General features: G+C 45.5%; 1 protein-coding gene across 6 annotated transcripts in view; it reads left to right on the top strand.

Annotated features, from left to right (window-relative positions):
• Window positions 1-15,628, top strand: part of MRTFB (myocardin related transcription factor B) — a 319,142-nt gene extending 303,514 nt beyond the window's left edge. For all 6 annotated transcript variants that reach the window (XM_055562733.1, XM_055562734.1, XM_055562735.1 and 3 more), the window contains 5 exons: window positions 1,136-1,273; window positions 3,553-3,711; window positions 3,969-4,106; window positions 9,236-9,296; window positions 10,197-15,628. In XM_055562733.1, the coding sequence (XP_055418708.1) occupies window positions 1,136-1,273; window positions 3,553-3,711; window positions 3,969-4,106; window positions 9,236-9,296; window positions 10,197-10,732 (1,032 nt within the window). In that variant the 3' untranslated portion in view covers window positions 10,733-15,628. The remainder of the gene's footprint in view (window positions 1-1,135; window positions 1,274-3,552; window positions 3,712-3,968; window positions 4,107-9,235; window positions 9,297-10,196) is intronic.
• Window positions 15,629-16,791: the final 1,163 nt, after the last annotated feature.

Raw genomic sequence — 16,791 nt, forward strand, 5'->3', positions numbered from 1 at the left:
GAATACCAGTGCCATTCTCATAATGATGGCAGTGACTGTCACTGGGTACTCCTTGTGTTCGAGGCACAGCACCAAGTGTAACACTTGAGCTGGCATGCTTCATTTAATCCTCCCTTTCCCTAGAAGACCCAAGTGAGAAAGCCCCCTTCTAGAAAGGAAAGCGAGGCCCTGAAAGGTTGAATAGTTTGTCCAAGGTCAAAGCCGGCGGTCGAGGCCTTCTGACTGCAGGGCTCCTGCTCTCACGTCCACTCTCTGCCTTCTAAGTGTAGTTCCTGAAAGGCACCACTAAGGTGAAGATGCTGAAACTAAGGAGAATGTGAGCACAGGTTCAGGAGTGAGCCTGGTATTGACAGAGGATAAAACACTGGCGAGCATGACGTTTCCTTTGAGGCCAACCATTACCTGAAGCCATTGTGTGCAACTTGACTTTGGAAGGTTTTTTCAACAAAAGGTGGGCCGCAATCCACAGAAATCATCTGGAGTCCTGCTCCCCTACCCTGACCACCCAGAGGGGAGCAGTCTTGTCCCCCACACCAGGGTGAGAAAGCACGACCCAAGGGCCCTGGGCCTGTGCTGAAATTCTGGCTCCCCTGTTTAATCTTTAGAGTGTCTGTGAAACTGAAAGTCCACTGTATAATATAGCTTTTCTAGGCATTCGTTTTCCTGTCCAAATCTTCCATGAGAGGTGATGTTCGAGGAAGAGGAATTGCGTTTTATTCTAGGCCTCTGAGTACCCAGCACGTGGCTGGCTGTCCCCCTGGGGAGCACAGACGCTGCAGCTCAGAAGTAGGAATTTGGACAGTCTGGCCTCACAGATTTCCTTGCTGCTGCTAAAGTCACTACACCTGACCTATTGTGTATGGAACTGCTGTCAGTTCTTTTGACTTTCCACAAACTTTCAGATGAAAATCTTAGCCACTTACGAAACAGTAAGAGCATGAAAGTAACTGGTCTGGTGTTTAATTCTCTGGTTTCAAGTTAGGGTTCAAATTTATGTACCAATGAACTGAAGTGTGTATAAACATTTTACCTTTTTTTTTTCAGATGTGAGCCCCACGTGACCAGTTATTCCACATCTAAACTCTTCATTCTAACCTTGATTTGGACATTTGAGTTGGTTTTTCTTTCCTCCTAGACTCCACCACAAACAGGACTCCAGACGCAGCCTCAGATAGCAGCAGCCACCCTGTCCTCGGGCCTGGCCCAGGCGGCGCCTCAGAAGCAAGACGCTTTCCCAGCACGCACGCTCGGTCAGCCTCAGCAGGCCAGAAAGGTGGGTGATGCCGGCAGTGACAGGCTGCTGCCGGTTTGTATTACATACTACCATCCGCTCAACATTTAGTGAGCATCTTTATAGGCGCCTCTTCCGTGGGAAGCTCCTGTTTGTTCTTTTCTATGCTGCATCTCCCACCGGGTGAGCCTCAGGTCAGACGGCATTAGGCTGCTATCTGAAAGATCGCTCATCTTAGCAGTTAAGCTCCTCTTCCAAGTTTCCAAACTAGTTTTTCAATCTTCATATAAAGAATTTTCTACGGTTTTCAAGTTTCTTTTCAAAATAATCATTTTGTAGGGGGCAAAGTGTCCTGGGAAAAGATATTTGAAGATGAAAAAGACTGTTTTTGAAATGTTTATCTTGAGCAAGATCTTTATGTATTTTTAAGTCTGCCTTCTCAGACAGTAAGAGCCAGGCAGCCTATGTCTGGCTGCCATTCTAGCTCACCACTTCCTCTGTGCTGTGCCTTATGCAGGACTCTTGAGTATGGGTTCCCCATCTTTAAAGTGATGCTGCTGACCTAGGTCTCAGTGTCCTCTACAGGAATTCTCCAAGAGTTCTGCTGAACAATCCCAAGTGTCACCCAGACTCCCTCTTATCCAGTAGGGGGAGCTATGTGCACATCTCCTTGCCAGAAAAATATTAAGTCCTCAAAAATAGGTCTTACTATTTTAAACCTGGAGAACGATTAGTCTCCGAGTTTTAATCTTTAGCATAAAAGAGCCTAGATAATTAGGTGTACCTGTGATGTGCCCAGAGTGCTGTGGACTCTCTGGGCTAAGTCAACCGGAGGAACAGACAGAAGTGACCTCTTGGGACAGCGACCGTCACGTTAACACACCTGCTCTCTTGGAATATCCTCTGAGGAGTGCAGTGAGCAAGGAGTTAGAAGTGGGCCCAAATAACAGTCTAGTGCAGTGAGAAGCTTAGTAAATGTTCAGATGGTAGGACTAAAGTTTTCTTTTAAGGAAGAGAGAGAAAAAGAGTATACAGACAGATAAGAAAGTATAGCTATAGACCTCATCACCCGGAAAAGCTGTACTATTTAGAAGGATACACACTCACACAGGTGGATTCTTTACAGTCTGAGCCACTACGGAAGCCCCAAGAAATACAAATATAGAGAATAAGTTTTTCTCTCTCAGAACACCAATACTATAAAGTATACTTATGAGCAAACCAGTTGTTCTGTGAAATACAGCTACAAAATAACATTTTAGCCATACATTTACAAAAGGCCCTAAAACCTTTGGCTCTTGATGAGGAGTTAAACAACAAACTTTGTAATTCCACAGGAAGAAATTCTCACCTCTGCCTAACTGAGCAGAAGAGAGCTGCTCAGAAGGGGGCAGACTTTAAATGGGGCTTTGCAGTGATTTGGAGAAATGTTCAAGAAATGTGGAAAACTGACTGTGGCCTCTCAGTTAGGAAGGAAAGGGGGCCTGGTAGCAAGAAGGGCGGGCCACCAGCCAAAGATTAGATTTTGCCCAAGGGCAGGAGAGCCAGTGAGTGTAGGAGGGACATGATGGCCGGCACGTGTGCGTGTGTGTGTTGAGACTCATCATCGAGGTGGGTTGACAGGCAGGGAGGTGCAGCTGGACCACAGAGGCAGTTTTCTAGTGATGGACAGTGAGGACCTGGATCAGGACAGCAGACCACAGGGCCCAGCCCAGGAGGCGTGTCTGAGATGTGCGAGTGCTGAGGGCGGAAAGCAGAGCAGGCTGATGGCTCCATTTACCTCCATTAAGTGTCAAAGGCAAAACCAAGAATTACTTTCCCTCAGAGGCTGGGGGCAGTGGGAAAAGGGGGAAAGTTTAATTTGGAACATATTAAATTCAAGATGTTCCAAATGTATGTGTGTAAATGTGACAAGTGTGGCTTTGGCACCTGGGAGCATGATTGGAAGAGAGCGGTGGGCATGGTGGTTATGAGCTAAAGAGCCACGAGAGGAGATGAGGAAAATCCTATCCACAACACGCTGCCGTCCAAGACGGACCACAGACGCTGAGGAACCAGGGCCGGTGGGCCGCATCCAGCCCACCTCTGTCTGTGAACGAGCTGTTCTGAGCCCCTCCCCATTTGATGTCTCATCCAGGCTGCATTTGGGCCGCAGGCCAGGGCAAAGCAGTTATGATGGGGGCCACACAGCCCCCGAAACCCTAAACTGTACATTTTGTGGCTTACACAGAAAAGATTTGCTAAGCCTTGTTCTAAACCATGGTTTTCTTTATAAGGTAAAGCAAAAGGACAAACTGATGAACAAATATTTATTCATGCAGGTTTTCACCAGCTCGGCATCCAGTACAGTTGTGCCCTATCAGAGGCCACCTGCTCCAGCGGTGCAGCAGCCCTTTATCAACAAGGCGAGCAACAGCGCCCTTCAGCCCCGAAGCACCCCGCTGCCCCCCCTGCAGAACGGCCCCAGCCCTCCCAACAAGGTAACCCGGCCCCCTGGGCAGCCACAGCGCGCACAGGGCACAGGTTCATCCAGAGCCCAGGCCTCCGGGGCTGTACGGGTGAGCGTCGGCATTAACGGGGTGGCGGGGTGAGGGGGGAGACCAAAGTCCTGGGGTGCACTTATTCCGGGGCAGCGTAGCGGTCAGCACAGTGAAGGTGGCCCCGTCCGCCGGCACCCCCAGTCGGGGACAGACACTGCCTGAGCACAGCTAACCGGTTCCTCCTCTGTCTGCCGCAGCCCGGCTCGCCCCCTCCGCCCCAGCAGTTTGTGGTCCAGCACTCTCTGTTTGGGAATCCAGTCCCCAAGACGAAAGACCCTCCCCGCTATGAGGAAGCCATCAAGCAGACACGCAGCGCCCAGTCTTCCCTTCCAGAGGTGAGGAGGCCAGGCTCCAACGTGGTAGGTCCTCCTGAGCTTGAAGCCCTGGTCTAGATGGACTTGCCTCCCAAGAGACACAAGGTTCATGACTGGGAGCCTTGCTTGCCTTTTAAATGCTATTTGAAATCAAAATATCATTCACACCGAAGACTCCCAAGGGTTTTCAGCAGCCACATAACCTGCAGTTCCCACTTACTCAGTTTCAGTGTTTGTCTTTAACTTCCCCTCAGAGCCAGAGGCGGGTCGTGTGAAGGATAGATGTGTACATATGTGACCAGGGCACGTGTGTTATACAGATCCCTTTCCTAAAGCCACCATCTGTCAGGCCAGCATCAAACTGACCCCCTCCCAGCTGGATGGCCTTCTAGAGCACCCAGCACCTGCATCCACTCTGTCCCTCGTCACCGCTCCCTCACCTCCAGCAGGCCAGCCCACATGAGCAGCTCTGCTCGTGTATTGAGCAGACGCACTTCAGAAGGACAGAGGCCCTCCTGGCCTACCGTACCTATCCCAGAGATGGGAAAAGGCAGAGTTCCTGTCTGTAAAAAGCATCTGGCCTCAGGTGGGCGCCCGATGACAACAACCGCATCAGACCTTACCCTGAACACGCCTGGGCTTACTGCCTGTCTCAGCTTAAAACTCAACTCACTGTCAAGGAAGAACCCCGGCCTCATAAGAGGCTGCAGGGAATGGACCTGATGCCACTGCGTGGATGCTGACAGTGAACGAGGAGGTGTGCTGATCAGAGCTAGACTCTGCTCGCACAGCCACAGCAGACGCGCCTGCAGGGTCATGCCGCTCTCCTTGCCCCCACAGTCCATGTGTGACTCTGTGGGGCCTTCACGTACAGTTGGGGGTGTGTGGGGCCGAGGGCTCAGCATTCTCCAGCAAGCAGCAGCCACGCCATGGCCACCTTGACCTACTTGGTTGCCCCAGCGAGTAGCTGCAGACACTGCTCAGCACCAGCAACAGGGCCCACTTTGGCACACTCACAGACGGCGAGCAGGGTGCCCAGGGCAGACTGCCTACTCGAGGAAGCAGTTTCCAGTGCTTCTTCATATCCACTTAGTACCAAAGGAAGATAACTTTTCTAGCTGTAAGATGTTCCTCTAGTTCCAGACTCAGCAGGGGCGTTTATTTGTGAGGAGAAAGCTGAATTTCAGAACTCGGTTTAGATATCACAAGAAGAATTGAAACAAATGATGCTGGACTAGACTGTGATCCCCTTGGTCCATCCAGAAGGAACATATTTTCAAGAAAATCCTTCCAAACCTGGTTCTCACATACAGGTTGCTACATTCCATTTAGTTGATCAATGTAACAACACAGACTCATTCTCACACCTTAACCTAAGAGCTGATTTTAATCCCTGCCCTCTGTCTGTCTCTGGCTCATGCATATAGACTAAGGGAGTCAGGTTCTGTTTGGATGAGTAGCTATCTGTAATTCCTCTCTATACACCACTGAGCATTAAACCAGGGATTATGAGGTTTTTAAAATACATTTACTTAGACTTCCAATTCCACTACTTAGGGCCTTACTTAGGCCCTACCAGTTCAGTTTCCCACAAATAAGAGCTATAAAGCCTGGTCATAGTAAAGTCACTGAAGAGTGAACAGGTAGAGTCATATCCCCAGGAAAAGTCTGCACTTAGAGGGAGTTCCATGGCATGAGTGCTCTGTTTTTGCTGTTTTTATTCTGGGGTCAAGCTAAGTGGTGAGGTTACTGGTAGAAAAACCACAGCCTTTATGCCTTGGGAATCCAGAAGACTGGTTCTTCCCCTTCTGGGTTGCTCTCAACTGAGACAGGAGATCCCCAAATTCTGTCTGCCCACATCTCTGGGTGACCCCTAAACCACACAGGCATGGACTAGAGTCATAGCAGATCAGCTAAAGACAGAAGATCTGACCTGAGACTGGAACTTCTGCCCAAGAAACATTTTGTGGTTCAGGTCCAACCCGAGTTAACTGCCTACTAAAATAAAAGAAACCTCATCTGAAAAAAAAATAGAATACAGTCTCTACAACTTGGTATCCATGACAGCCATTCACAACACGGCAATATACAAAGAATCAGGAAAATGTGACCTTTTCTCAAAGGAAGAAGGCAATCAGCTAAGACTAACACCCAGCTGATGTGAGTCACAGAATTTGCACAACTATTATAACTATCCTCAATAATACAAAAGAAAATTCACTTGTAGAAAAAAAAAGAGAAAGAATGTTAAGAAGATATAGAAAAGATTTTTTTAATGAAATGGAAATTCTAAAACTAAAAATTAGAGTCTGAAATGAAAAAAATTATAGATTGTCTTAGCAGAATGGAGGTGGCAGATGTTAAAAAAAAAAAAAGTGAACTTGAAGAAAAATTAGTAGAACTTGTCCAGTCTAGATAACAGAAAAAAAGATTAAGGAAAAGGTGAGCCGAGTCTCAGAGACCTATTATTTCATATCAAACAGTCTAACATGGCTATGGACGGTAGTCCCAGGAGAGGACAGAAAGAATGAGGCAGGTAAATATTTTAAGAAATACTGATCAGATTTTTTATGGATATGATGAAAAACAAGTTTATAGCTTTAGGATGCTCAATGAACACCAGCAGGATAAATAGATGGCCTAGTCATATCATAGTGAAATTACTGAAAGCCAGATTTAAAGAGCAGATCTTGAAAGCATCGAGAGCACAGTAATACAATATACACAGGTAACAACTGCTGTTGACCCTTGAACACCACAAGTGTGAACCACACAGATCCATTATATACAGATTTATTTCTATAAATACATAGTACAGTACTGTACAATCTGTGGTTGGTTGGAACCACGGATATGGAGAGCCAACTCTGTAATACGTGGATTTTCAACTGCTCAAGGGAGGAGGGCAGTTCGCCTGACCGCTGTGGTGTTCAGGGGTCAGCTGTATTTGATTTACAGTGGACTTTCCATCAGAAACCATGGAAGCATGAAAAGAATGGAGCACCATCTTTAAAGTTCTTGGGCGGAGGGGTGGGGGAGCTGGAGAACACTGTCAACACGGCATTCTCTGTCAAGTAGAAATATCCTTCAGTTCGCTTTCCTTCTTATTGCAGACCAGGAAAAATTAAGAATTCATCACTACAAAACCTGTATTATAAGATTTTACACTAACTTGAGGGGGTTATAAAATACATAGCTATAATACTTAAAAATAACTAATAAAAGATGGAGGAAATCAATGATCTTTATGTTTACTGGGGTTTTTTATGAAATGGCACATTAAGTAGCCTATGGAAAATTAAGGGTATATATTGTATATCGACAGTAACAACTTAATTATTGCTTTTTAAAAATAGAAAAATTAAGCTAGAATTCCAAAAGATCAATATTTTTAAAGGCCAGGCAAAGAGGAACAAGAAACAGGACAAATATTATAGAAATACTAAAATGATAAACCCAAACTTAACCATATCAATGATTGCGTAAAACATACTAGTAGAATAAATAATTGTTAAAATGCAGGAATTATCAGAATAGGTGGAAAACTAGACCCAAATGCATGTTGTGTACTTGGACTTAGTGACTTGCCTCTAACAAATGGAACTGGCAGGAAAGATGGTGTGTGGCTTCTGAAACTAGGTCATAAAGCCACCCAGCTTGCGCTGTCTTAGATCTCTGGCTGTGGAGAGAGCCAGCTCTTATGCCGCATGGACAGTCCAGCAGCACCCTGCAGAGGCCCACGTAAAGAGAAACTGAGGCCTCCCATCAACAACCTTGTCCTCATGAAGTCAGTCACCTTTACAAGGACATTCTTCAGCCGTGAGATGGCTGTACCCTGGCCAGAATATTGACTACAGCACCATGTAAGAACCCACACTAGAACTACCTACCTAAACCACTCCTAAATTCCTGACCCTTAGAAATTTAGTGTTTTAAGCCACCAAGTTTTTTGCACCGATTTGTAATACTGCAGTAGATAACTACTATATGTACACATAAGGAGCATACTTTAAATACGAAGACAAAGGTTGAAAGAAATAATTGGAAAAAGATACCATGCAAACAGTATGCATAAGAAGTTCTGGCCAGAGATTGGGACAGATGGCAGATAAGCACATGAAAAGATGCTCAGCACCCTTGGTCATTAGGGAAGTACACATTGAAACAATGCAGCGCCACTACTCACTGCCGGACGTCGACGGTGACCGCCCACACCAAGTGCTGCCGAGAGCAGAGGACAGCTAGACACATCCATCGCTGTGGAAATGTAAAACAACATAATTTTGGAAAACGGCCGTCTCTTAGAAAGTTGAACATACACCTACTCTATGATTCTGGCATTCTACTCCTTGGTATTTACCCAAGAGAAAAAAGAAAACATGTCTATATTGTACACAAATGTTCACAGCAACTTTATTTGTAATAGCCAAAGAGTGCCGACAATCCAAACAAACTGACATTTCCATACAGTGGGATACTCGCAGCAATAAAAAGGAACGAACTTTTCCTGCTGTACTCTACAACATGGATAAATCTCAAATTCATTATGTCAAGTGAAAGAAGCCGCCCCTGTCCCTCTGCCAAAAAGTACAAACTGTATGACTCCGTTTATATGAAACTCTAGAAGATGGAAACTCTTCTGATTCAAGGAGAGCAGATCATTGAGTTGCCTGGGGCTGAAAGGAGTGTTGCAAAAGGGCATGAGGAAACTTCAGGGGAAGTGGGTATGTTCACTACCTTGATTCAGTTGATAGTTTTGTGGATGTATACATATGTCAGAACTTATCTAATTGTCTGCCTTATGTAAGTGTAGTTTATTATATGTCAGGTAACTCTCAATAAGGCTGGAAACCTTTAAACATATTTTTACATAAATGCAAATGAATGAAGACATTTTTAGAAGAAAGTGTTAGAAGCCTCTCAAAATGCAAACAGTGATAGAATATAAGTGTATTCACCCCATTCTCGTTCTATTAACCAACCAGCTCTGCCACGCAGGGTGGGGCTTCATGTCTCAGGAGACCTCAGAATTTCAAAATTATCGAAGGATGGGTTAGACGGGATGTTCTATAAGGTTGCTCGTGCTCCCAGTTGTCTAATGCTCCCAGGTTTGTACAAAAGAAAGCTAACATATATTTCCTTTGTTGTAGATTTCCAATGCACACAGTCAGCAGATGGACGACCTCTTTGACATCCTCATTAAAAGCGGAGGTAGGTCAAGGTCACATGAGATCCCTAGGGAGTTGTATCACGAGTCTATGGCAGTTTTCCTCTAGAGCCCACCACACATCTGCTAAGTACTGAGAAACATGTTATTCTGCTTCTACCTCACTTTATTCTTTTAAATCCGTTCAATTTAGGCTATTAAGACAGAGAAGCCATTGTTTCAGTATAACACAGTAATGTAATAGATTTGACAATAGATGTATGCCTGTTGAAAAAGATAGGCCATCTCAAAACACAGTAGAACCATATTTAAATTCCACATTGAAAAACTTCAAAACTTGCTCCAAGTGTGTATTGTTGTGATGGGACAAAAACATTCCAGTTTGTGTGTTATTTTGCAAAAACCAAGTTACCTTGAAACATGTGTATTAACATATGTAAAATAGAAGACCAGTCCCAGTTCGATGCATGAAGCAGGGCACTCAAAGCTGGTGCTCTGGGACAACCCAGAGGGATGGGGTGGGGAGGGAGGAGGGAGGGGGGTTCAGGATGGGGGGACACATGTACGCCCATGGCTGATTCATGTCAGTGTATGGCAAAAACCACCACAATATTGTAAAGTAATTAGCCTCCAATTAAAATTAATAAAATTTTTTTAAAAACCAAGTTACCTAGCTTGGGCCCAAGTAGCTTTATTAAAATTCAAAGGCAAAGCACTTTCTACACATGATTGAACATCTTAGATTTTTTACAGTCTTGTCATCTTAAATAGGAATAAGGGAATGTTAACCACAAAAAAAAAAGAAAAAAAATTCAAGGATCTCTCTGCCTAAACTTACATATATCTAAAAATAAGTCATTGCACAAAGAGAAGATAAGTGCCCTAATGAATAGAAATGTTTAAATAGTACAAAATCACTGCTAATTATGAATTATTTTACACAGAGATTTCCCTCCCTATAAAAGAAGAACCTTCTCCTATCTCCAAAATGAGACCAGTGACAGCCAGCATCACCACAATGCCGGTCAGCACCGTGGTGTCCCGGCCACCACCCCAGGTCCAAATGGCACCACCCATATCCTTAGAACCTATGAGCAGTCTATCTGCCAGCTTAGAGAACCAACTCGAAGCCTTCCTGGATGGAACCCTACCTTCAGCTAATGAAATCACTCCCCTGCAAAGCGGCAGCGAGGACAGAGAGCCCTTCTCCCTGATCGAGGACCTCCAGAACGACCTGCTGAGCCACTCAGGCGTGCTGGACCCCTCACACTCGCCCATGGAAACGGCCGAGGCCCAGTTTGCTGCAAGTACGCCCTGCCTGTCCCTTGACCTCTCTGACTCGAACTTGGACAACATGGAGTGGTTAGACATTACCATGCCCGGCACGTCGTCGGGACTCACACCACTCAGCGCCACCACTCCCAGCATGTTCTCTGCCGACTTCCTAGACCCACAGGACCTGCCACTGCCGTGGGACTAACAGCACAGATTTCTCGTCTCAAGAGTTTATGAGGTTTGAAGACAACGACGACGTTTCAAAAAGGTCAGATTTTAGAGACAGATCCAGAGTTGCATCATTGCAATTATAATATGTTGTCACAGAGGGATGGGATGGATGGTCAGAGGCTGGAAACCAAGTTTGAAAACATTTCATTGCATCCAGCAGTGAATGCCTGTGATGTAATATAGCACAGAGCCTTCTGAAAAAAACACTACTCCAAGAAGACTCATCTGTTTCTCCAGACTTCAGTAAAGAACGAAAGGTACCTTTAGATTAAAAACGCGAAAAATAAGGTATGCAGGGTTGCAACATGAGGGCCTCTGGTCATCAGCTACAGTTAAACCTCTGTGGTCATTTTAAGACCTTAAATAAAAGGCAGACAGCTCCACTCAAAAAGAAAGGTGAGCGATCACTGCACAGGGTATCTCCTAGAAATGGCCTGAGCCCGGCCCAAGATGCAGCCAGGGTCAAGGGCAGTGGCCAGCACCAGCCAGTTCAGTGACAGCTTCCCGCTGAAGACTTTTGGTTCCATTCAGAAACCAATGTAATTTTTTTGTGTGTTCTAGTTTATTTTGTGATTTGGGGGAATCTTACTTCAGATCTCCAGATTTAAATTGAAATGGGAGATCTTTCACCATTACCAGACAATGTCTACAAAATACTGTCATAAACAATCCACTCTAAGAAGTCCAGGTGTATTGATAACACTGAAAAGTCTATTAGCAGCCCTCCGGGTTGATTACATTGATTTTAATGTGTATATTAGACACTTGTATGTATACTCTGACATTTGTGATTTGTACAGCCTACATTGGAGTAAGGAATTGGATACCCAGTGGTCCTACTTGTTTTAATAACTCAAATATTTCTAGAGTACCTGAGCCACGTCTATTTCCGTATTTAAGGAATTGCTGACTAACTTTCAGGTAACCAGGTCCATCTCAAAGAACCAAGAAAAGGCTTTGGCATGAAATGTCTTTCTTAGCTGGTAAGCTGCCAAGAGAAGGCAAGGCAGCAGTCTGTCGTCCCCCAAGGACATTCCCAGAATGGTTCAGGTGGCGCAGCGGCACCAGGTTGGCCAGCAGATCCAGCCCTGGCCTTCTTCTTCTCGGTCACCAATCCCTGGTTACCGTTTTCCAGGCTTGTAACTGGATGTCATACCTGAGCTCTCACTGTATCATCAGGCTGAAGGTTGAGAAACTGGAGGTTTTATTAGTAGTTTTTTATATTGAAAAAGTCATATTTGTTGAGTAGGATAGTTTTAGAGTTTTCTAAAATGCCAACTATCACAGGATTTCCAAAATTATTTCAGTCAATTGCTAGTCATTTAAGTATAGGACAAAATATAAAATAACTGAAAAAAAAAAAAACCCACCCAAAATCTACTTAAAAGTGTGGAGACTTTTGCTAAATAAGAGCGTTGTGCTCTCACCTCACCTTGGGTAAACCCTAGTCAGGTTTTCTGTGGGTCAGTAAACAGTGAATGTTCCCACAGTGACGGGCAGCCTGACCCATTACCTGGAAAGAGTCTGTGAATCATTTCTAGGTTTTGTGTTTTGCCTAAGAACTGATCTGACTTTATATTTTTATCTCAGTTTGTGAATTTTACTCTGTAAGAAAAGTCCATTTTCCCAGTGTTCAGTTGCCCGGCACCCTGGAGCCCTCAGTGGAAAGCCCTCCCAACTGGAAAGTGCTTCTGGATGGTTCGGGCAGAGGTGGTCAGGCACAGTGTGGCCTGTAGTAGGTATTTTGGGTGCTTAAAGATTGGTCATCCAACAGGTGGGAAATCGTAACCATTGAGCAGAGCACCACCTTCTGACCAAGCCCAGCGAGATGGTCAGCATCCTGGGCGTGAGTAGGTTCCTCTCAGAGGGCCCGTCTCCAGGGCTGGGGCTACTGACTCGGGAATGTGCTTTTCTTAGGGGGGGTCCGGGCCCTGAGTTTTTGTCCAGGGCTCGTCTGGCCCACACTTAGACTTTGAGCTTCGTATTCATTTAGATTGAAATGTTACTAAATTAGCAGCAGATATCAGTGGGACTGTAGGAGGCAACTAAACAGCTAGTGGTATTGGCTCTTGTTGACTTAACTTTCTATCTCCGTCATCCTGCACTGTGTATATAGATTGTTCTTTAGCCCTCAGCTCCCCTTATTGCTTTGCTGAGATAGGTTTGAAACATGCCACAGGAAGGTTGCTCTCCAAAAACACACACTGCAGTGCACAGAATGCCATCTTATATATAGCCTGCTCTCTCCTGATGATGAATCGCTGAAGTGCCCACTTCACCTTCACGCAGCAGCATCTCCCCTGAAGGCAGCAAGGAGTGTCCAGTTACTGACGCTCTCGGCTGCCGCCTGCCCTCCCGTCCTGGCACGTGTGTAGTTGGGGGGAGGGGGTGGTACTGTTGTGTTCCACCCTGCAAAGTACCATACTGCCCAGCAGACAGCCACCTTCTAGAAACATTATCTCACGTCCAGTCTTATTTCCTAAATACTCCTGAAACACAGTAGTATCGAGCTTACCTTACTAATGTATATAGGTGCCAGGTCACGTCATTAAGGATGGGAGGAACAGAAAGTTACATCAAAGATGCTGCAGAGCCTTGGCAAGTCCAGGCATATGTGGTCATCTTGTACATTTCAGCAAAGCATGTACTAGAAAATCTCATAGGACACTGTGCGTGCTTCACGTCCTAGTATTTTTCCTGAAATGTGCAATCTACTGTATAGTATCTGCCACGTATTTGTACATAGATGCAGTCTGAGTTCATGCAACTTCGTGCTCAGATACCGTTTGTGTTTGTTTTATATGAATATTTTTATGGCACTAAAGAGATCTTATTTAAATTTCCTTTTTGCAAACTTCATGGTTCTGTGATCCATGGACGTGCATTCTCAGAATCGTGGTGAAGGCAACATGGTGTGGTCCCCCCAGCTGCTGCCCATAGAGGCGCCGTCACGAGCTGTGAGGTCAGTGGACGCCAAGTGACAGCTGATGAGGAGTGTGTCACCTATTTGGTCACCAAAGCTGACTCAGGCTTCCTCCACCCCAGATCATTCTAGCCATACAAGCTTTCTCCAGAGTCCCTTTAAGGATCCCAGGCTGAAACTGGCCACCACAGCTGGCAAAAGAGCTGTCCCCGCCAGGGCCGGACCATCTCGTTACTGTCCACAGCCAGCCTGCAGCTGGGTTCACACCCCTCACTCACACGCATGTCCAGGCGCGTCCGGTGGCTCCCACCATGAGTCAGCTGGAGGGTGTGCAGCGGCACCAGGGTCTGTTTTGAGAACTTCCCAGAGACCGACTGTCAGCATCCATCAGCAGAGCCACCGGGGCCACACAGCTAGGTCCACAAGTAGCGCCCCACAGGCCACCACCCGTCACTGCAAACGTCAGTCCTGACCGCTGGCACCAGGCAAAATGACCCCCACCTGGAGGCCACACAGTCAGCCCACACTCTCAGAGAACACTAACTGGAAGGTCAGGGTCACCAGGAAACAGCTCACACGTGCGGACGTGTGTATCTGGAGAGCAGCCTCACTGCGTTTCCGCTCATCTTGTACTTGGTTTCGGTCAAAACTGGAAAATGACAACTAAGATGTAGGCATTCTTCTTCTCGGTTCAAACCTTTGATAACTTGCTCTTTCAGTGACCTTTCCGGGCTGCGTTTTTATCCGTGAAGTGGCCGCATGGCAATAAGCCGGCCTCCGGCTGTCCCCGTTCGCCCTTTCTCGCAGTATTTGAGGAAATGCATCATTACAAAGGGTCTCTACCTGAACTCTCAGATTCGAGGCCTGTAATTCCAAAAGCTACACATGTTTACAAACGAGCTCTTCCCCTCCACGCAAACACGTTGCTCCATGAATCACATCAGAAAATGTCACGACCCTGTGATAACAGGGTGGCAATCTCAGACCTGCAAGGTGCTGTCTGGAATCAAACACATCATGTCAATGGCGATCTCGACGCAGTTGTCAGGTTTTAACAGAGCTCTGTGCCAACCACTAAGACAAAGCTTTAACCAAGTTCTAGAATCACCGAGACTCGTAACGATTACCTCTCCACATCATGCTGTAAGGAAACTTGCTGGCTTAGGAGGAGGAAGCATTTAGGAAAGGGTTTAGTTGCTACCAAAAGTACTTAACCTCGAGTAACTACTAGTAATGCAAACTTGCTTTAAAGGAACCAAAGGCATTGCCAAGTATTTGCCAAAAGAAGGCACTTTTTATTTAAAATTTGAGACTAATGAGCTCTCAAAAATCAGTCCCAAAAAGGTATTATCCATTTAAGGTTATAATTTTCACAAAGATGTAGATATTCCTCTATTGTTTTCATGTAAAATAGTATAGATTTGTTTTGTTGGGTTAAGAATAATACATATTTAGCAGTAATACAGAGTTTTTTCCTTTCTACATACAAATTCATTTTCTTGTTTTCTTGCTTGCAATAGAAATGCAATGAGATAGGTGTTTCTCTTCTTATTTTCATTGTCACATTATGTCTTAGCATCTCACTCTATGAAAAACAAGGAGAAAGATACCAATCTACAGAGCCCTGCTTATCAAAGCACTAGCTTAATAAACAAAAAAATGATGGCAATCGGGGGTCCATTCATGTATTGCCTTTATGTTGTTTTTTAAAAGAAAAACCATGATGCCTTTGTATTTGCTGTTTGCACCCCTGAAATCAATTCCATATCATGTTTGAATGCCATACATTTTGCACATGTACTGTACATAGGTAATGCATACTGTATTTTTATATGTGTGCACATTTATCATCTGATCTTTTGTACATAGTGGCCGTATTGTAGCTGATCGGGAAATGTTTGATATCTCAGCAATTTTGCATTTTTGTGTCTCAAATAAAAAAAAACATTTTGATTTACTATGACTCTCGCTGTGCAGAGGAAAGACCACGTGCTGTGGGTCAGGGGAGCTGCAGGGTGGGGGCAGGGGGCCAGGAGGAGACCCCGTGTCCAGAGCAAGCTTTACAGCCAAGTCACCAGACACAACCAGCGGGCATGCTGAGGCAGCCTCCATGAATCACACATGCAGTGCACCCTTGCCCCGGGTCCCAACAGAAGCAGGGAGCGGCTGAACTCGACCATAACAAGACTTACACCAAAACTGTGTCCATTCTCCCACAGTCATGAGGAAATCCCAAGTGAGGGCTCTGGCAAAAGCCTTGGTGCCCAGGGATGAATGCACACACACGTGCCTGCAGAAAACTGGCTCTCGCTTTGACACTAATAAATGAGCCACCGACAGGATTCCTCAAAGACCCGGGTAATCCTTCAGTTCAGCCTCGTTTCAAAAGCATTTATATGAGGTATTTTTATAGACCAAAAGAAATGGTCTTTAGAATTCAATTTCTTTGAGAAAGATGTAATTTGATTTTCAACCCAGAAGCCTATGGTTAAAATATAGTTTTGAGAACAGTATTATATTTTCCTCTTCGTTTCGATGAAATAAAACGGTAATGGGTACAACTTCATTGACAGCCAAAACTTTCATATCAGTATCTTATTATGAAGCAGGTATTTTACCACCCTCAGAGAGGGAGAAAAGAAAGATCACTAGTCACCTGCATACAATGAAATTTCATTGTCTGTGGCCTTTTAGGGACCAAGAGATCCGCCTCAATGGCCCAGTAAATAGATGATGCTTCCAAGGGATTAACACGCTTGTAACATCCCATGTTGCCAGCCAGGATCCTGCCCTCAGGGAGAGAAAACCACGTCTGAGGGGACAGAAGGCGCCCCAGACATTCCCAGGAGTGAGCAAGGGACAGAGCCGGGAGCTTTAGGGGAGAGAGATGTTAGGACATGTAAAGGACAGTCCAGCAGAGAAGACTCCTCAGGCGAGGTCAGAGTTAGGGGATTTTGGCTGAGGCCCTGCTCTGTGCCAGGTGGAGGGCTGGCACCAAAGTGTGGCTGCAGGACAGAGTCTGGTCAAGAAATGCTGAGAGGGGGTCACCAAGGACGCGGGGACAAACCTAGTGCTGAGAAAGTCTGGAAGGGTCGACAGCGGGGCATCTA

This window comes from Bubalus kerabau, chromosome 23, assembly GCF_029407905.1.
Source record: "Bubalus kerabau isolate K-KA32 ecotype Philippines breed swamp buffalo chromosome 23, PCC_UOA_SB_1v2, whole genome shotgun sequence".
Classification (NCBI taxonomy): Eukaryota; Metazoa; Chordata; class Mammalia; order Artiodactyla; family Bovidae; genus Bubalus; species Bubalus kerabau.